The 22,001-nt window shown below is 30.7% G+C and overlaps 3 protein-coding genes across 3 annotated transcripts; 1 reads left to right on the top strand and 2 right to left on the bottom strand.

Moving 5' to 3' along the window:
• Nucleotides 1–221: 221 nt before the first annotated feature.
• LOC101259784 (zinc finger protein GAI-ASSOCIATED FACTOR 1-like) lies at nt 222–4,222 on the bottom strand. Its single transcript, XM_004247493.5, has 4 exons — nt 3,826–4,222; nt 2,302–2,698; nt 1,254–1,531; nt 222–1,168 (listed from the first exon to the last, which is right to left on the bottom strand). The coding sequence occupies exons 1-4, from the start codon at nt 3,992–3,994 to the stop codon at nt 450–452; spliced, it is 1,563 nt and encodes a 520-aa protein (XP_004247541.2). The 5' UTR covers nt 3,995–4,222; the 3' UTR covers nt 222–449.
• Nucleotides 4,223–9,377: 5,155 nt separating this feature from the next.
• Nucleotides 9,378–13,445, bottom strand: LOC138338641 (uncharacterized). The gene is made up of 7 exons (XM_069289619.1): nt 12,203–13,445; nt 11,855–12,143; nt 11,611–11,734; nt 11,223–11,278; nt 10,715–10,924; nt 10,143–10,353; nt 9,378–10,034 (listed from the first exon to the last, which is right to left on the bottom strand). Exons 1-7 carry the CDS (start codon nt 13,443–13,445, stop codon nt 9,378–9,380), a joined length of 2,790 nt encoding a protein of 929 aa, XP_069145720.1.
• A 6,866-nt stretch (nt 13,446–20,311) lies between these two features.
• On the top strand, nt 20,312–20,749 carry LOC101254635 (nuclear transcription factor Y subunit B-5). The gene has a single exon (XM_004247397.5). The coding sequence runs from the start codon at nt 20,312–20,314 to the stop codon at nt 20,747–20,749; it is 438 nt and encodes a 145-aa protein (XP_004247445.2).
• Nucleotides 20,750–22,001: the final 1,252 nt, after the last annotated feature.

Genomic DNA, 22,001 nt, shown 5'->3' with positions numbered 1-22,001 from the left:
ATTAGGCGATAATTATTTTCACACTATACATGTTTGTCAAGCAATCAAAATCAATAAGGAAGATAGGCACCGACCCGTTATATAGAATATATAGGTTGGTCAAAATCCATTGATGTCTAGCACCAACGAGGTCCATGCATTGACCAAGAATAATATATATGTGAATAAAAATTAAATTAAAAAATAATAAATTATTTTTTTAAAAAAAAAAAACTGTAAAGTACCATGCATGCAAGTTCTTTAATTAGTCATGATAAGAAAAAATACACCTGACGAATTGACCTATGGAAATTAAAAACTTATCCGCAAACTCGATATTTATACTTGACTTTACGTATAATTTAACCTTATGATTAAATGATGTATAAAATGTATCTAATTGATATCATTGATTTGATGCTAACACTGAATGCCAGTAAGATTTTTCCCTTGACGTTGATGAGTATCCATCAAACATCCCATATGGGCTTTTCCAAACCCGAATTATGATTAATATTTTGTTGATGATGAAATGAAGAAGAAGCTTGCAACCTCTGTTGATTTATAGCTGCTTCGAATCTTCGTTGTTCCTGCAAATTACTAATTGGTGCCCTTGAAGCTCCTCCAATACCTAAAAAATCGACTGTCAACATGTCATTTGATCCGTTCTGCACCATCATAGTCTGGTTTCTAACTCTGTCATTTGTACTATGATTATGATTATCGCGATCAAGTACTTCTGTAACATTTTTTATGTATCCCCCATCGTTGTTTTGATCATTGCTCATTAGTATCCCGCTATAAATTCCCATGTCATTTATCACTGCTGCTAAATTCTGATTCTGACTCTGACTCTGATGATTGTTACCGTCTTGTTGCATTTGGAAATTGTCATAATTAGGTGATGGTCTTGTTATGCTAATATCAGGACCAGCCATAGCACTTGTTACAAAACTCTTTTGCATCATTGGGGAATTTATGCTACTACTAGCTGTGGCCCCCATTTGGGCCGCTTTTTGCAAAAGCGCTGTAGCTGACATTGGAACTGATGACAATTGGCCTTGTCCTTGAGCCACCCTATTTTTACCGTTATCTTGTAGATAATTGAAATTTGATGGGATATTTGAGCTAAGTTGAAGTCCGGAAGATGATGAAGCTACACTTCTTGGACTATTACCAAATAGGTTACCTGTGTTGAAAATATAACTAATTAAATAAAAGTAACATTCTGACTAGTTAAGATTTTGAACGAAACAGTCAGATGGTTCAATTACCTGAAGTAGTTGAGAACATGCCACCTGGAGCCATATTATTGGTCATGGACTTGAATGGAATGGGGAGAAGTTCTTGAGGGAGTGCTTTTAGTGAATTTTTGGGATCAAAATTATTAAATTCAGATAAACCTAAAGAGGCATTGGATGACATGATCTCATGCATTTGGCCACTGTGCATATTGTGTTCCATATTGTTGTTCATTAAACCTTGGTTCACTTTGTTGTTTTCTTCAGCCAATGCATCACAAAAAGCTCTATGTGTGATAAAGCTGTCCCTCCTGCATGCACATCAATTTTCATATAAGAGAAACTAACTGATAATATTAATAATAGAAAATAATAATATTATGCATTATTATTTTAATTTTATATGTTATGTTAAATTATTTGTCTAATAGTTCAGGTAACTAGGTCCACTTATGCCATTATCATAACGTGACATAATAGTGTGAAATATGAAAGTTTGAAATATAATGCTTTTAGAATTATTATACAATTAGATCTTAAAATAATTAAGCAAATTCTTTTGAAAATACATAACATACGAGATTAAATATTTTATTTTTCTATTTCAATTTATATAATATAGTTTGAATTTTGAGATCAATTAAACTTTTTGTTTTGTTTGTGCTTTCTGACATAATATTTTTAAAAGAATGAAAAATAATTTACACATTCAGAAACTACATAAAAAGTAATACAAATCGCAAAAATTAACAATTAAAATTTCCTAAGGGTATATGAATGCAAATAAATTATGGTAAAAAGACTTTCTTATTTGATTCTCGAAATTAATTCAAACTATATCATTTGAATTGGGACTTGAGAGAGTGCTACTTATTTTCTATTAAATCTTGACCATATATAGAACGTAGCTTAGGTAGTATAATCATTTTAGCAGCTAATTAGAATATTGCATCAACATTAAACATGATATCCATTTTAGTTCATATTAAGTACCCCTTTTAATTATTTATTATTCTTCTTCTCTTGAATGAATAAATGATTGAATAATTATGAAAAATATAACCAAAAAAATTAAACTAACCTAGAAAAAATGGTACCACAGTCACATTTGTATTCTCTTGTTCCACATGTCTTTTGATGAGCCTTCCAATCAGATTGCACAGCATATTTTTTTGAACATTTATCACATTTCCATTTTTTTTCTCCATGTTTACGACTATAATGTTTTTTAATACCTGTAAGATCACCTAATGCACGAGATGGATTGTGGTGCACGCAAGTTGGCTCTGGACATATATAAACGCGCTTTTTCACTTCCGCGGTTGTTCTTTGCCTTAGCTTCCAAGGAAGATTGTGTCCCCTCCTATGTAATTGCAAATTTTGGTCCCTTTGGAATCCCTTGTTGCAAATCTCACACACGAATCGATTCGTGGCCATGAGGGTGGTTGGTGATAGGGCAACGACTTCTGCATTGGGATCTACACCGATTTCGAGAAGAGAATCACTAAATCAATCAATCAAACACGACGATGAAAAAAATTATTGAATAATAAACTATTGTTTTAGGAAATCTAGAAACTTGAAGCAACTAGCTTATATATTCGCGATCAAAAAGTTCTAAATTCAAAAATTCTTGAACAACAAATTATTAGTGTAGATATTCACAATCACAAAGTTTAAGATTCTACAAACTTCAAACATCAAACCAGTAACTTAGATATTAACGATTAAAAAGTTCTAAATTCAATAATTTTTTAACATCAAATGACCAGTTCAAATATTACACGATCAAAAGATATTTGATTCTAGTAACTTCGAACATCAAACAATTATAGATATTCATAATAATAAAATACTGAATTCTAAAATTCTTTAACGAAAAACAACCAATTTAAATATTCACGAACATTCCATGTGGAGTAAATTTCTCGAGTGATTATAAGTCATGTACTATTTCATAGGCATATAAGTGGTGTGTGGGTCACAAAAAGGGAAAATGAAAAAAGTGTATTTCATCATAATTGCAAGCAATTATTGACCCTTTTGAAAAGCTGAGGATTTTCTCTATTTAAAACAAACAAGCTTATAGTCAAAGATTCCACCATCATAGCACAAAACTTGCTAAATTTTCCATCGTACTACTTAATTATTATATATACATGTATACGTTCACATTAGATCAAATAAAAACAATAATACAATTGTGTAATAAGCTAAAGAAATAATATCATCAAGAATCACAACATACTTCATGTTAAATTAAACACACAACTATTCAAATTGAACTATATAATTAAGCTAAACCAATAATATACGATCATGACTAGTACAATTTCTGATTTTAACATATGATATCGTCATGAACTACTTAAGTAATATACATCATCTGTATAAATGATCTTTACACTATCAGATCATTTTTATCCATAGTAATATATGATTTTTTTTTCTTCAAGATTTCAAATTCAAGACGGTAAATACCCTTTGGATGACCTATGGGATACGTGTAAGAAACTACTTGATTATACTGATGTTATATGAAACTTATAAACGCTTATCACGAAATTCGAAAAGAGATATATATATAAAATAGAGTTTTTAATACCAGGATTTCCAGGAAGATTTCTTTTCTTCTTAGCAAGTGGTTGTTGTTGTTGGGATTGTGAGGTGGAACCATTGCTAGTAGTAATAGAAGAAATATTATTATTTGAAGTGTGCAAATGAGCTTCTTCTCCTGAAGAAAAACTCCCTTCTTCACCAGAAATATTTGACATATTTTATTTTTTTTGATAATATAAAGGGGTGAAATAGTTATAGTATAAGATTTTAGAAACTTTGCAATTTGTTGTTTACCACTTTTTTGTGTTTGTGCAAAAAGGGTTGAATTGGAGATTTACTTAAAACTAGGAATATGCTATGAGTAGAGGAAGACAAAACAAGCAGGGAACTCTCTCCTCTATTCCCTCTCTTGTTAGCACATTAATAACTTTGGAATTATGGCCTTCCTTATTTGGCTTATACTAATATATATATAGTGGTGGTTTTGGCTGGTGGAATAAGGATAATAATTTTGAGATATTTTACTTCAGGATTATTTTATCACACAATTTTAATATAAGTTATCTGGTATAAAAAATGAAATAAAATAATCTTATAAAATATCCTTATCTATCTTATCTTACCGACAAAACAACCCTATAAAGTAGGGATATATAGGCAATAATTGATGTGGAAAGGCCCCTAACTTTGTACAATTTCGTTTTACTACACCTATTATTCATTAGCCTGCTTTGTTCTTTTTTTTTTTTTTATATATATATAACTATTTGATATCTTAGTTTTTTTCTCGTTTGATTCAGATTCGTATTATGTAACGACTCATGTATTTAGCTTGTTTCGTATGGGGTTCAACGAAAAAAAAGTCTTAAGCTTTTGTATATATTAAAGGCTTTTTTGGTTGGATTAGTTATTTGTACAAGTATTCTAAAAGTTGGTGCATGAGTAAAGGTAAAACTTGATTATTTACGCTAAGGTAGACATGGTATGGCACGGTATAATACGATATTTGAAAGTTTTGATATCATAATTTTGATATAGTAAATCGTTAATCATAATTTGTTTTACTTCAACTAATATATACTCGTATAATATAGTATTATGACTTCGACAATTATTACATATCAATCAAAATAGAGTAGTTAAAGTTGTAACTTCTAACATTAGTTTATAACAATACTAGGTTGGATATTTGTTAGTATTTTAATAATGTATATGTATGAAATTCGATATTTCGATATGTTATATTTAAATACCATATATAAAAAATAATTAAAATATATATCATACCAAATATCATAATATTAAAAAATTTAATAAATATGCCAAGAGGGAAAAAAAGGTTTAGAAGAAAACACCAAAATTAGTACATAAAAGTAAAAACAAAATTTTGGATCAGTTCATAATGTAAAACACACACTAGAACAAATAATCAAAATAAATTATTATCCTACTAGGGGCCAGTTCCTCTTGATGTGACCCTCCCATTAATGTGACAAAATATCACAATTAAGTAATTGAATTCTGATTAATCCACTTCAAGCAATAATAGTTGTGGCATGGCTACTATTTCTTTTTCCTAATTCTTCACTTTGAAACCATTAAAACATGATGTTGGATATTTCTCAGATTTAAAATTTATGAATTTAATTCTTAAGATTTTTAGTTAAAAGATCAATCTTATATGACCGATTTTCGAAAAATTATGAAAATCCTAATGTAAATTAAACTATTATTGGTGGAAATTCAATTTGTATTCAGCTAATCAAATAAAAAATATTTTTGAATTATATTTTATTAAACTCTTAAAATTACTTCTAAATTTATTTTTTCTAAAAGTACCTTTTAAATTAATATTTTAAGGAGAAAACTACTTTTTAACTTCTGAAAAAAACTACTTATTATTTTTTTATATTATATTATATAATATAATGAATATATAATCCAAGAATCAAGTTAAATACTAGTGCCATTTTCGAGGGTACATATTAAATACTTCTGTTAATTTTTACTAAATATGAAACAAGTAGTTCAGCTGAAAAATTGAAGCAACTAGAGGACACAAATTAAGATGAAAAGCAGTTGTCCTAATTTCTTATAATTTTCTTGGTCAAGATTGCAAATTTGCAATGAAATACTCACTCTTTTTATTTTTATTTGTCTATTATATTAAAACTAAATTTACGATTACTTGCTCACTTTAACATATAAGATGAAAATGGTCTTCTTTTTTCTTTTTTACATGTTTTGCATTTAACATTTACTATTTATTCCCAAAATCATTTTTCAAAGATTTTTTAAAATGTTAATAGTCATGCGTATTATAGTAAAAAAATTAATACTCATTTTATGCATTAGGGCATGTTGTATTTTACACGGTGAGTTGATGATTAAAAATCATTAATAGATTGATCAGCTTTACTACTTTACCCTTTGCTCATATTAATTAGACCTAAAAAAGATTCTTGGATTTTCAAAATTTATTTAAGCTTTCAAAGACTATATTAATTCAAGAGATAATGGAGAAAAAAAAAGTTAATTAATTCTATCTTGATTTAGTCGGTGATCAAGTAATATGAGACATATAATGTTCATCTAATATGAAATGGAGAAAATAAAACGAAAGAAGTATTTTGTATTACTTAGTAATCCCGAAATTAAAACCCTATTATTTGCCTCTACTATAAGTGCTCTTGTCAATGGACGAAACATTAACGTGGATTTCATCGATGAATAATATCGATGTTATTTAGGAAACTAATTAGTACAAGAACATAGAGGTAATGACAGACACATTCTTCTAATTAATTAGTTTCCATAATTTTATTTGATTAGAAAATGATTAATTAGCTCATATATTTCAAAAATGAAGTCAAGCCAATAGCTTGAAGACATAAATAAAGCAAACTTTTGATAGAATCATCCAAAATGACGGCCAACCCCAACTTTGTATTCTTTCACATTTTATATATAAATTTAATAAATATGGACCCCAATTGTGAAAATGATATTTTGGATTAGCATAATTACTTATGTTTAATTATGTGTAATTGTATAACGTTAAATCAATCTTGTTTGATTAAGACTTTCCCGGTATATAATTACTTAACAAAAAAAAAGATTCTTTAGACCATTTCGACGCATTAATTACCTTCTTTTCACATTACAAGAAGTATTTAAGGTGAAATTTTGATTTTCTCCGTATTTTACTACGATAAATCCCAAAGAGTTATTCTATATGTTTTGTTTTATAAGACACTCATTATATTTTCGGTTTAAGATAAAAAATATTTCTTTAAATTATTATTTGGAGGTTCGATCCTCAACTCTTTATAATTTTTAGATGTTAGAAAAAATAAGAAAGTCTTAATACAAAAATCTTAATATTGAAATTTAGTACTTTTAATTTCATAAATAAAAATAAATGGGACCTAAAGCCTATTCACCAAGAAAAAAGACACTATTTTCTGTTTTTACACTTAAATTATAGGTTTTGTCAACAAATGCGGTTTGTTATTTAAGTCATAAATTTAATAAGTTGACCTTATTAATTGATATATCACGATCTTGGACACAATGTGGGATTCATTTATAATAAATATTTAGGCATTAAAGAGTAACAAGGTTGTGGAGCCTGATTAATATATATAACTGTTTGCAAGTTTTAACCTCCGCTGTCGTGAATGTTTACTCACGAGGTGTTACCACGAAATATTGGTTTCTCTCTTTCTCTCTCTAGATCTCTCATCTCATTCTCTCTAAAGTTCTTGTGTTCTTTATTCATAAGTGTGTGAATTTGATCCTAACAACAAGAGGTCAATTGGAGTTATATGATTGCAAATATTGACAATTTTTGCAAAGCTTCTAATTGAGGCTTGTAAAATTTGACTTATCCGTCCTGAGATGAGTTCTCTGTCCTTGCGGAAGTGGAGTAATGGAAGATTCTTTTGAAAATTTATGAGAAGACTATAATAGGACGAGTCATATATCATTGCATAATAAATGAAAGTATTTTTAATTTGTTAAAGTGAATTATTGAGAAATTGCATTCCCTTGAGGGTTAGATCCTATAGTTTTGGATCAAATATTGAGTTCAAAATTGATATGATATTTGTGCTTGATTCAAATTAGATGTTCTTTCAATGTATAATTAGTTCTCATCAATTAAATCTCTTATCTCTTGTGTGATGTGTCCTATAATTTGTGTTTTTGTTATTTAGCTTCCGCACTCCTATCATTAATGCTCAAATATGAAATATTAGAATTAGAATTGTAAATATTTTGGGCTGAAATTAACGGTTGGTTGCATGGCTATAAATATTCTTAAATATATTTGGAAAACAATTTGAAAAATAGTGTTTGACTATGTAATTTGTCATTACTTGACAAGTATATTCGTCAAATATCTCAATTTCTTAAACACTAGAAAAATTAGTATGTGAGTTTAGAAAATATGTACGAACAAGCATGCAAGGACATGGTTTAGTGGTCAGGAGGTGGGTCGCCCATATGGGAGACCTGAGATCGAATCTAACCTCTATCTGTTACTTAGCCATGAGCTGATCACATAGAGCTTATCTAATGCAGTTTACATCTCCCCTCTGATCTGCGAGCTATTGCACAATGAGTAAGTTATCACAAAGTGCTCACCCAAAAGCCAGGCTATGGCGAAGATTATAGGTTTCCTTGGGTTTTCCAAAAAAAAAATTGGGAAAACTACCTGATTGGACATTACATCACTACCATATATACTATTATTACTTATACTTTTAAAATATTACATATCTTATCATTACTTTAGAGTTTTTTTTATGTATGTTACACTAAGATACATATATTTTCATTACCATACACCCAAAAATAGTGAGAGAGACAAATGAGATTCGTATGTATCGCAAATACTGAGAAACACACTAGATACATGTATTTGTATTTGAAGTGATTTACATTTATTTGTTATGACTCCATGAATGGAGCTTGATATTGAAGAAAGAAGAAGGAAGAAGGAAGATTGAGAGAATTCTAGAAGAGAGCAATTGTATTCATTGTTTCTCTGTTAAAAACAGAATGAGTACAATAGAGTTGTATTTATAGACTGAGTACAAAAGTGGTCACATAACAACTTGTTAACTACTTCTAATAGAATAGTAAACTTAACTTACCATGGTCACTTGTTTAACCTACACTATGGTTAACATCCCCCCTCAAGCTCATGGTTTGAATATATCCATAACTCCAAGATTGCTTACTAATGTCTTATGTTGAGCTTTCCCAAGACCCTTTGTGAGTATATCTGCAAGTTGATTTTGTGTATGTGTGAACTTTATTTTCAGTATTCCTTGACTGATTTATCTCTTACAAAGTTTCAGTCTATGTCTATATATTTAATTATCTCATGGAATATAGGATTTGCAGCAATTTGAGTTGTTGCCTTGCTATCACAAATCATAGTAATAGGAAGTTTAATATTGACTTCAAGTTCTTCAAATAGTCCTACTAACCAGGTAATCTCAGCTGCACAGTTGACCATAATTCTGAATTCAGCCTCTGCTGAGCTTCTAGAAATAGTTTGTTATTTAATTTCTTTGATTTCCAGGATATTCACGACCCTCCTAGCTTGAGTAAATACCCAGTAACTGATCTCATTGTTTCTATGCATGAACCCAAGTTTGAATCACAATAGGCAAGTAGTTGGTCAGTGTCTCCAGCAGGCATAAACAACCCAAGACCTGGTGCCTCTTTTATATATCTGACCACCCTCAATGTTGTTTCCATGTGAGATTCTTTAGGACTGTGCATGTACTGACTTAAGACTTGTACTGAAAAAGATAAATCTGGTTGAGTCATAGTGAGGTATAACAATCTTTCAACTAATCTCCGGTACCTTCTGGGATCTTGCAAAATGGTATCTTCATGTTCTTTTCCATGTGAAATATATTCATCATGCTTAACAGATGTCAGTTTTTTATTTTGCTCTAGTGGTGCTCCTGCAGGTTTAGCTCCCCCTAAACCACATTCAGCTATCAACTCTAAGCCATACTTTCTTTGAGACAAATGAATACCTTTGCTAGATCTTGCACACTCAATCCCTATGAAGAATTTAAGTTTTTCTAAGTCTTTCATCTTAAATTGTCTGTGAAGATCCTCCTTTGTAGCCTTTATAAGACACTTCTTGTTTTCAGTCACCAAAAGGTCATCAAAATATACAAGCACAACAATAATATCTTCACCATCACGCCTAGTGAATAGAGAATACTCCTATTGACTTTGATGAAATCCCAAATCAATCAAAGCTTGTGTAAACTTGAAATTCCACTATCTAAGAGCTTGTTTGAGACCATATAATTATTTATGTAATTTGCAGACTTCACCATTCTCCCACTGGCTAGCAAAACCAGAAGGAATAGACATATAAGCCTCCTCCACCATATCATCATTTAGAAATGCATTATGAACATTCATCTGCTGCATAAACCACCCTTTTGAAGCTGCAAGAGCAACTATGGCCCTAACAATAACCATTTTTGCCACAAGACTGAAAGTTTCCCCAGTCCAGGCCCTTTTGTCGACAATAACCCTTAGCAACCAGTCAAACTTTAAGTCTCTCAACATCACCAGTAGACTTGTATTTAACCTTGTATATCCACCGACACCCAATAGGTTTCTTGTCGGGGGGTAAATCAACCATACTTCAAGTATTATTAGACTCCAAAGCATTTATCTCCAATTGCATGGCTTAAACTCGCTAAGGATCAAGAGTAGCCTCTTTGTAGGAAGTAGCTTCAACTACAGCTTAGTAAATAGAAATGCATGCACTATGAAAGGAAGAAAGACTCTAATAAGACAAGTGATTGGAAATTGGAAAACTACAGGTATGACTGCTGGGTTTTGTGACAAAATCTTGCAGCCAATTTGGAGGTTTAGAGACTCTAGAGAACCTTCTTGAAGAAGATGGAATAGAAGTACTGGGAGGAACAGGGGTAGGAAAGATTGGTGGAGAGGGTAAGACACTAGGAGTATTAGGAATAACATTTGAAACTGGTAAGGGTGGAGGGTTAGGTACTATGAGAGTAATGATAGGGAAAATAGGATTAGAGGACAATTGAACATCTTTGAAAGGGAACAAGTCCTCTTTAAAGACAACATGTCTATTGACAAAAAAAGATTTGAAATGTAAATCATATAAAAGATAGCCCTTTTGGGATGAGGAATACCCCATCAAGACTGCATGTATAGCTCTTGGAGAAAACTTGTCAGTAATTGTTAGGAAGGTAGCATAACACAAGCAACCTAAAGATCTAATGTGAGACAAGGAAGGGGGGTGATGATGAAGCTTTTCAAAAGGTGTTTTATAGGATAAAAGTTTAGAGGGAAAGTCTATTTACGAAATACACAGCTATAATAACTTACATATCCCAGAAATTCTATGAAATGAAAGCTTGAAACCTGAGAGCCCTAGCCATATCTAAGATAGTTCCGTGTTTTCTATCAGCCACGCCATTCTATTCAGGTGTGTTAACACAAGTACTTTGATGAGAGATCCCTAGGCAAGTAAACACAGATTAACATGTATTGCTAAAAAAAACTCACTCCCATTATCAATTCTAAATGTTTTGACACTTGTGGAAAATAGATTATTCACTTGAGTGAAGAAATTCCTAAGAACTACTAAAGTATCAGATTTCGAGGCAATAAGAAACACCCAGGTGAATTTGGAAAAATCATCCACGATAGTCACGAAGTATCTCATTCCATTATCAGTGGGTACCCTATAGGGCCCTCAAATATCACAATGTACTAGTTCAAACAAAGACTGTGACATATGACTGCTTACAGGAAATGGAAATTTAGTCTGTTTGGCAAGTGGACACACAGTACAAGTAGATGGCATTACATCACTCAAGCTAACAGGATTAGAAAATCTTCTTAATACATTTATGCGAGCATGTCCTAGCCTCCTATGCCACAAAGAAATTGACTCAGGACTGTGAACTACATGAACTTGCTAGTTGATGTATGAGATGAAAGACTGCTACTGACATCTTGTTTGAGAATATAAAGACCCTGCTCCTATTTACAAATCCCCTTGACCTGTCCAGTAGAGATCATGTAAAACACAAAAGTCAGAGAAGAATATTGCCATGCAATTAAGATCTTTTGTTAGTTGTGATACAGATAACAAATTGCAATTGTAGGCAGGTACATATAGGACATTGTCTAGAGGTTGAACACCAAGCGTTGAGGTTCCGAATTGTGAGACTAAAACTACATATCCTGTTGGAAGATGAACCTGTATTCTCTCTGTAAGGGGAACTGTGAAGATATTTTTAAGTGTTTCAACTCTAGATGTCATATATTCAGTTGCTCCTGTATCAATTATCCATTTTCACTAGAATAATTTGACACTAATCGAGCGAGAATTTTACCTGTAGCAGCTTCCTGAGCAGCATGCTCTCCATTTGTTGACTGATCTCCACCAGTTTCACTTCCTTTAGTCAGCAAATTAAGGATTTGTTTGTATTGATCTTGTGTGAAAAAAGTTGCAAGTGATGTGGGAACATTATCTACAGTACTCCCTCCAGTGTTTTGATGACTTGCACTTTGAATAACTTCAGCATTGTTAGCATAGGAATTTGAGCCTCCAGTTTTTCTCTTAGATCTCCATCCAATTGGATAACCTTTAACCTTGAAACATTGTTCCTTAATGTGTCCTCTGAACCCACATACTTTGCACAATACAACTGATCTCTGAGGTTTCTGTGGATTGTACTGATTATCATACTGACCACCTCTAGCACCTCCTCCACCTCCTCCCGATTGATGTCCAAAGTTAGCACTCATAATAGGTCCATTACCACCTTTCTGACTCGGTAAAGCAAAACTTTCCATAATCCTTGGTAATAAACCATCACTACTGATATGTGCCAAGTTCCTTTGACTCTCATGATCCATGATGATGGAGAAAGCTTTATTTAGATTTGGAGTTGGCGTTTGCATTAGAATTTGACCTCTGGCTGCAACATAGGTTTCATTTAACCCCATTAGAAACTCTAGAAGTCGTTCATATTCATAATGATCCTGAAACATCTTAGACTCAGCACATGAACACGCACATGAACACCTTGGACAGGGCATGATAGAGTCATACTCATTCCATAAACCTTTTAGAGTAGTGTAGTAGTCTGTTACTGTCATAGTTCCATGAGTTAGACAGTGTATCTCCTTATGTAATTGAAACACATGCACACCATTAATTTTATCAAATCTCTCCTTTATATCACACCATACTCTATGAGAATCACCATAATAGACTACATTGCTCAATAAACCCGGTCTAACAGCATTCATTATCAAGGAAAGTATAACAGCATTACACTTCTCCCATATATCAAACAGTTCAGGTGCAAATTTAGACTTGGGAAACCTTCCATCAATGAAACCTAATTTGCTTTTGCCTACAAGACCTATTCGCATAGATCTACTCCAGATTGCATAATTTTCTGAACCAATCTGCTGAAGAGAGATTAAGGAGCTACTTGGAGTATGATTTGGTTGAAGATACAATGAATGATTGTGATCTAGAGTTGGAATGACATAACTGGTTGGTTGACCAGCTATATTTGTGTGCAAATTTGAATTTGCAGTTGCTTTAATGTTTGTATCTCCCATGGATTTCAGCTTGCTTGTTTTTTAAACTTGTTATACTTTCTTAATCGAATCAACAAAACCTTCGACTCTCTACACTATCTGCTGCTTGTACTCTTTGCCTAAAACCTTGACGAGGCTCTGATACCATGATGACTCTATGAATGGAGCTTGATATTGAAGAAAGAAGAAGGAAGAAGAAAGATTGAGAGAATTCTAAAAGAGAGCAATTGTATTCATTATTTCTCTATTAAAAACAGAATGAGTACAGTAGAGTTGTATTTATAGACTGAGTACAAAAGTGGTTACATAACAACTTGTTAACTACTTCTAACAGAATAGTAAATTTAACTAACCATGGTAGCTTGTTTAACCTCACACTATGATAAACAATCTGTGATACCATATACATTGGAGAGTGGCCAGCGAGATGGAGAGAGGCGAGGGAGGTGAACGAGATTTGTTATGTATCTTCGATACATGTTCATCGACTTGAATACAATATATATATCTAGATTAAATTACACTTAAATTTGACCTCATGTATTCGAGATATATGTATAATGTATTTGGAGGCATCAAAATCTGATAAGATATGTAATATTACAAACTAAAGTGTATATAAATAATTAGTTCCTAAACTAATGGATTTATGTAAGGTTGTCCCGAAAAAACTATGTAAGGACAAGGCCGAGTAATTGAGCTATTGATGCAAAGATGGTATGGTATTCTGATTCTGCTTTTCTTTTTTATATATATTTTCTTATAATTTGTTTGATTACTAAACAAAAATAATTTTTTTAAAAACTTATTATAATTATATAAATATATATCATATAATAAAAGTCTTTTCACGAATATTAATTTGGATTACATATTAGATCAAATAAGTTCAAACTCTTAGATGAACTCATGAATTAGAACAGACTAGAATAAATTGAGTCATTAAATGAGTAAGTCACTAATTGATCATACACACGAGGATAAAAATCATATTTTATGAATGGGAAAAACCTCAAATATGCCACTGAACTTTTAGAAAAGACTTATTCATGTCATTAGTTAAAAGTTTGACTCATTTATGTCATTACCGTTAAAGAAAAGGCTCATTCATGCCATTATATTTAACGGTGGTTTTCGCAAACCCATTTTTGACATGTGCCTAATTATAGTTCGGTTACGTCATCAATTTTTTAATTAAAAAAAATCAATTTTTATTCAGAACGTTGATATTTTTATTGGAAAAATTGATGACGTGGCCAATTATAATTCGGTCACATCATCAATTTATTTAATAAAAAAACAAAAAAATTTATTCAATTTTTTTTAGAATTATTATTTTTTTATTAAAAATTGATGAAGTGGCCGAATTATAATTGACCACTTGTCAAAAATGGTTTTGCAAAACCACCGTTAAAAAATAATGACATGGATGAGTCTTTTCTTTAACGATAATGACATAAATGAGCCAAACTTTTAACTGATGACATGAATAAACCTTTTCTGAAAGTTCGATGGCATATTTGAGTCTTTTCGTCTTTCTAAAAAATTTCTTGTCTATCTACTTTGGAGCAACTTCAGACATGTGGTGTCTAATTCTTTGTCACTTACTTAGCTTTAGACATTCATATCTGAAGTTATTTCAAATTTGTAAATTTTTAACTACTATAAATACGATTTGAATTGTGATTTCAAAATTGTATATATATATACACTTCGGCCCACTAGAACCTAGCACAAGCCATTGGGCCATGGATCCAAAATCATAATTTCGTGCAGGCCCAATCCTATATGGATCCTTATATGTTGTAATTTACATTGCCCCTTTTGAATTATTTCAATTTTTCCCTTTTGAGATAATAAAACTGTTATTTTTCTAATTAGATACTTAATGGACCATTTAATCCTAAAAAAATGATGTATCTCTTCCCTAAAAGAAAGTTCTAATATATACGTGGATCGATTTACTTGAACTATTGAATAATTTTTTTTTATTAAATAATCACTCAAGTTAAGAAAATTACGAAATAAAGTTATCTTGCTTTGTTTTATATTAATATAGTATTTAATCAATATTTTGATAAAAATGGACAACAAGCTTGGTGATGATGAGGTTGTATTTCTCAACAAAATATCTGCTACAATTGACAATTTTCATGTAAACTATGGAATATAAATTAAAATTTAAAATATCAATGAAAAAATTGTGCCGATTTTAATTCTCAATCCAAAAATAGTTGATACTAGACCACTGGTATTTTTTATAAGATATTAAATTGAGTGACTTTGTTAATATAAAACAAAGCAAAGTAATTTTATTTCATAATTTCATTAACTTAAGAGTGACCGTTTGATCAGAAATTCAATAGCGGAAATGCTTAGTAAAAAACAATAACATACGTAATATTACTTCATAAATGCGATCTGGAAAGAATATAATGTATGCATATCTTATTTCTATATTTGTATGAGGTACATATGTTATTTTAGATAAAATTGTAACTTATAAGACATCAAGATATTACTAATTGAACAGGCAATTGCAGTATTCAACACTCATAAGAGAAGCTACTCAGGAATTGATACTAAATATATATACTAATTTATTTTGTAGTTTCAAATAATTACATATGTACTGCATTACTGATTAATAAATTTTATAACACACTTCAAATCAGATATATGTTTTTTTTACCAAATATATACATTTTGAAATATCGATACACAAGTAGATAGGCACATGAGAGAGTGAGACAGGGGAGAGAAATAATAGAGAGGCGAGAGAAAGAGTCAACGATCTTAGATACATGCAAATCACGTTTAGATACAGTGTATCTTGAATAAATTATACATAATGTGGCTCGCATGTATCTAAGATACATATATCTCAATGTGCCCGATACATGTATTTGACGAAGTAAATATTGTAAGAAAAATAATTTTGAAAAGTAAAGTAAAAATACGTTCTAAATAATCGACTCGTTTACCAAGCAGAGTCTCACGAAATCTTCCATCTTTGCCTTCATTACACCAGAAAATGACTTGTAAATTTTATTATGACCGTCCCTCATTGGTTGTCCCCGGATTCCATAATCAAGAAGTGTATCCACGGCTTCTTGTTAAATGGGTTCTTCTTTCTTTTATCACTTAGGAGCGGTGAGATGAAAGTCTCATGCACGATATTGAATGAGAGAAAGAAGTGAGGAATCCTCTTTTCGACTCTGACTCTCCCACTCTAGCTGTTGCTTTTCTTTCTGTTACTTCGAAAGGCTCTAAACTTGTGAAATTTGTGTTATTTGCTTTTTTTTAGGGCTTAGTTGCAATTTTTTAAAAAAATAATTCTCTAATCAAAGGTACAATAATCACCAGCGCACAGTGAGCATTCTCATACACTAGAATAATTTTTAATTATTAAGAAACTAAAGTAGAACTTTTTCTTAAAAATTAAAAGAAGTCGATGAAAATCCAAGCTTATTAATTAATCAATTACGTACCAAGCTGGAAAATTTATTGTTGAACTAATTTTGGGAGTTCATCTTTCTCCATTTCTTCACTTGAGTTAGGGCCTTCTCTATCTAATATGTTGATGTTATTATGATCAATCATTTTGAGAAATCCTAAAAACTCGAACCTGATTTTTTAACCATTATTTGCTTTTTTATTATAAGCACAAGTTCGTCTGTATTTCTTATAATTAAACAAGTATTCATATTATATTTTGATATATCGTCCGAGATTCTACGATATATATAAAAGTATTTTGTATTAGTGTGGAGAGACGATGTCATTAGGCAAAATTTTATTGATAGTACAAAGTTAGGTCATTTTTTTTTGTTTTATAAAAGTATATATTAGCCTTTATTTAAAGCACTCTGCTTTAGTGAATTATGGATCAAATGGTCCCCTCCCCCTCTCCCTAATTCCTACTAGTTAATGTTCAATCATATCCACAATTAGTTCAAAGTTGAATTGGAAAATGACAATCCATCATGAGTTGAAAGTTGAAACCCTAAATTGTTGGATAAGGACCTACTAATTCCTATCTTGCTCCTTAATAAGCTCAAATTTGTATGTATTAAACTAACTTATGGTAGTTACAAGTTCATCATACTATAGTGATGTATATATACATGTTATTCAGAATAATTGTGAAAACACAATGACAATTAGGCAAATTTGTATAGGTGGTAGTGGTACAAAACTAGCGAGGTCATATTTTTGTTATATAAATAAAAGTACTATTTGGTAAAGAGATAAGAGTTCGAAATATATTTGAACTTTGAACGAAATTTGCTATGACAATTCTCGGCAAGAACTATTACACTTGCTAGTGGCAAACCCAGGATTTTCACGAAGTAGGTTCAAGATATAAAAAATAAAACTAAAATGTGACAACAGGAATTCAAACTCAGGAAAATAGAACCCTCTTCACCACTCAGCCAACGGTCACACTTGTGTTAGTGGAGTCAAAGTTAATATATACTTATAAAATTTTAGAAACTGATCAAATATATATATATATATATATATATATATATATATATATATATATATATATGGTATTATTTTTCAACCATGTGGGTTCACATGAACCCACTTGACCCTCTGTAGGTCCGCCCCTGTCACCTGCACTATTTAATAGTATATTTTAAATATAGGTATCCACGTAAACATCATAAATATTGTCTCATTATAAATAATAAATTGTCAAGTTGGACAGTTATATCTCTTTAAACTACACTATTAAAATAGATTTTGCTCAAAATTTAAAATTAAACCATAATTTTAGTCAAAATCCAAATATATTTCGAACATTTTTCCCTTAATTAAACCTGAGACTATTTTATAGTGCAGAATTGTCGTCGTCCAATATTCCACAAACTCTGGGACACTACATACGAGGATATGAATCTTGCTTTATTTTAGGCAGCTAACAAAAATATGAATAAATAAATTTAGTGGAAGATAAATGTACGACAAAGTTGATGTATGTGGCAGGCAAAGATTGTATAAATTAATGAAAATAAGACACAAATTATTGGTTCAGATTTAAGTTAATTACAGGTAAGGAATCAAATTAAATTAGTGTGTCTCGTGGACTACCCTTATTGTGAATTGTACATTGGTTTTACCTTTTGGTTAATTGGTCATGGTTCTTGATTGACTACTTTTTCCAAGAAAAAAACATCAACCCACATTGGATTATATATACTTGTATTGATTTATCGATTTTGTTGTTATCTGTTTCGATTTGATTTGAATTGAATATTATCATAGGCAAAAATCTAATATAATAGGACTAGAGGGACAAGGCTAGACCAGTTATCCCACCAAAACATATGTAGCATTATCACTATTCACTTTTGAAACACAATAACAAAACAATTTTTAACGGCAATAGATAAGCACATTAAATAAACAGTAATAAAATGTTTATTGGCATTAGTTAAGTGTCATTAGATTTAGTGTCGCTAAAAACTTTAGCACATATACAAAGAGTGCTAATGCCACTAATAATACATATTTAGTAGCAATTAAGTTATTAAATTTAGTTAATTGTCACTAAATATCATTTTTTATGTGAAATCATATGAGGTTTAGGGTGTAAATAACTCATATTTATCGTTAAAAAAAGAGATATAGTTCACATGAAAAAGAAAGATATATGATTTAAGTCAGGAAGAAAGAGATATAGTTCACGTGAGGAAGAAAGAGATATAGTTCACATGAAGAAGAAAGAGATATAAATTCACACAGGGAAAGAAATAAAAGGAATTGCTTATGGGTGAATTACATTTAAAGTTGGTATAGTATTATTTTGGATGAATTGAGAGTTAACGGGGATAGAGGTTAAGTGTTGTTAATTATAGTTCGCACATAAATGTACGAACTGTCCGTTTTGATATGTGTTTTTAAAGAGGGTCTATTTTAGTGTTTTGAATTTAAAAAGTGTCAATTTTAGTGTCGGACTTGATGGTCGGTCATTGCACATTTTTTAGCTAGATTCATCAAAGAAATAGAAAATTGGTTCATATTATGCAGATATATATGAGATACCCTATTACTTCTGAAAGGGACAAAGAAGACATAAATGTATAATATGATTTCAACAATTAAGCAACTTTGACGTTACCTATAATATGTCTCTTCGTCTATTTTTACTTGTCCAGTATTATTTTACGAGCAATAAATAGAATGATAATTTCATTATATTAAACGTCTAACTAAAGATTGGATTAACATTATCTCCAACAAGTAGGACTCATATTTATGTTCAAACGGCTCTTTTTAGGTGTTGTCTTGTAGTAAACTTTATGGTAAAAAAAAAAACAAAAAAAAACAGGTACATTATATATAGATATATTTATATAGTTAGTCCACAAATTTCAATATTTCAACTTTCAAGCATTGTTTAAAACATATTTGTTTAATATAATATCACACTAGTTGGATGATCTTTTTATTCCCTCAACAATTGATTACACTTGGTTGTACTAGTAATATATAGTTCATAATTATAAAGAGCAAATGAAACATTGTTTAAGACATGTGGTAAGTGGTAACTAAAGCTTGTGAAAAGGATTAAACATTAACTAGTAGCAAGGGAGAAGGAAGGGGACCATTTGATCCATAATTCATTAAAGCAAAGTGCTTTTAATAAAATATGACCTAACTTTGTACTATCTATATACAAATTTTGTTTGACATTATGTCCCCACACTAATACTGAATACTTTTATATATCGTAGAATCTCTGACGATATTAAGATAGAATATTGACACTTGATTAATTATGAGTTAGCGTAATACAGACGAATTTCTGCTTATAATAAAGAGGGTGTAAACAATGGTTGAGAGATCATCAAGATCGAGTTTTTAGGTTTCCCAAAATGGTTGATACCAACAATATATTAGGGTCATTTGACTCGAGTGAAGAAGGAGGGTTTAAGGAGCACGATAAGTTTTTGCCAATAGCTAACGTGGGACGAATTATGAAGCATATTCTTCCTCAAAACGCGAAGATTTCAAAAGAGGGGAAAGAAACAATGCAAGAATGTGTCTCCGAGTTCATAAGCTTTGTTACTAGTGAAGCATCGGAGAAATGTCACAAGGAGAAGAGGAAGACGTTGAACGGAGATGATATATGTTGGGCTATGGGAAATTTAGGGTTTGATGATTATGTTGAGCCATTGAAGAGGTATTTGCATAGGTATAGAGAGTTAGAAGGTGAAAAAGCTAACCAAAATAAGGTTGATATTGGGAACAAGAATGAAGAAAGTCTCCTTGGAAGATTTTATGGTCCTTTTGGAAGATTTTATGGTCCTTAAGAGAGTTCGCAGCATAAAGGATAACTATCAAGTAGGGTGACAGTTCAATTCATAATTCAAAAATTCAAATCAGATATATTCAAACAGTTTGAATTTCGATTTGGATTCAGGTTGGAATACATAATACTTGATTTTCAAATTCTTCTTTACTCTTGTTGTTATTTTACAAAAAAAAAAAAAGAAAGTTGTGTTTTCTTACTAGTGATAATTGTATCGAGTCATCTAATAATTTATAAGTTTAATTTGTGGAATATGGTTTTGAATAATTAAACCTGTGATTCATCTATTTATGTTCACGTTTGGCTAGATTGGCATGGTCCTTGGTTGAGGGTTGAACAATAATAATTAAGTTACTTCAATACTAATTAGAGACTCTCATGAAGGTTAATTAGCACAAATTCCTTCCCTAATTGCCATTTCTTTCTTCATTTGCACATGAAAATAATGATATTGATGAATATCAAAATTTGTAGGAAAGATTAGCTTTCTAAAATTGATTGATTTAAATGTGATTATGATATTCGTTACTATTATGAAATTTTGACTTTTAAAATTTTAAAATGCATCTCTTATCTAGACGTGTATTTGACAAAATTGAAGAAAAGGATAACGAAGAATAGTCAAATATGACATTTACTGGTAACTAAACAATTTTTTTGATTGATGTCATCATAACTAATTAATGTTATATTTTTAATAACATTCGTCTTAATACTTGGAAATGGTACTTAAGTGCCTTGTAGTTTATAATACTGAAATTATTTTTTCCAACTCCCATCACCCAAGATATGAGCTTCCTAAGTGGCGGGGTTTGACATTGTTCCCCACCATATATAGTTATATTGTGTATTGAATAATCTAATTCTTTTTGTCAAACAAAAAAAATAATTTTTTCGTGATGAACTCTAAAAGTTACTTAATTATCTTTTAAATTAAGTCTATTTGTTAGAAATAAATTGTGACTAGTAGACTACACACTCGAGTAAAGGTTGGCGTTCAATTTTTTTTAATTTTTTTGAAAAAGTGTGCACCGACTGTCGAATAGAAATGATTTGATTTGATTTATTCAATATTGATTCGATTTGATTTGGTGTCTTTAAAACAGTTTATATGCGAAAGAAAAATAAATTGAGGACAAAATCTAAGTATAAGACACTTAAAAACATAAAATCATGTTAAGTGATGATGTGTCTCATCATGAAACAATAAAAATTTGATTCTCCGATACACCAAAATTTTGACACCCTTACAC

This window comes from Solanum lycopersicum, chromosome 9 (assembly GCF_036512215.1).
Source record: "Solanum lycopersicum chromosome 9, SLM_r2.1".
Taxonomy (NCBI): domain Eukaryota; kingdom Viridiplantae; phylum Streptophyta; class Magnoliopsida; order Solanales; family Solanaceae; genus Solanum; species Solanum lycopersicum.
Note: the sequence above shows the minus strand (reverse complement) of the source record. Positions and strands in the feature narration are given on the sequence as shown.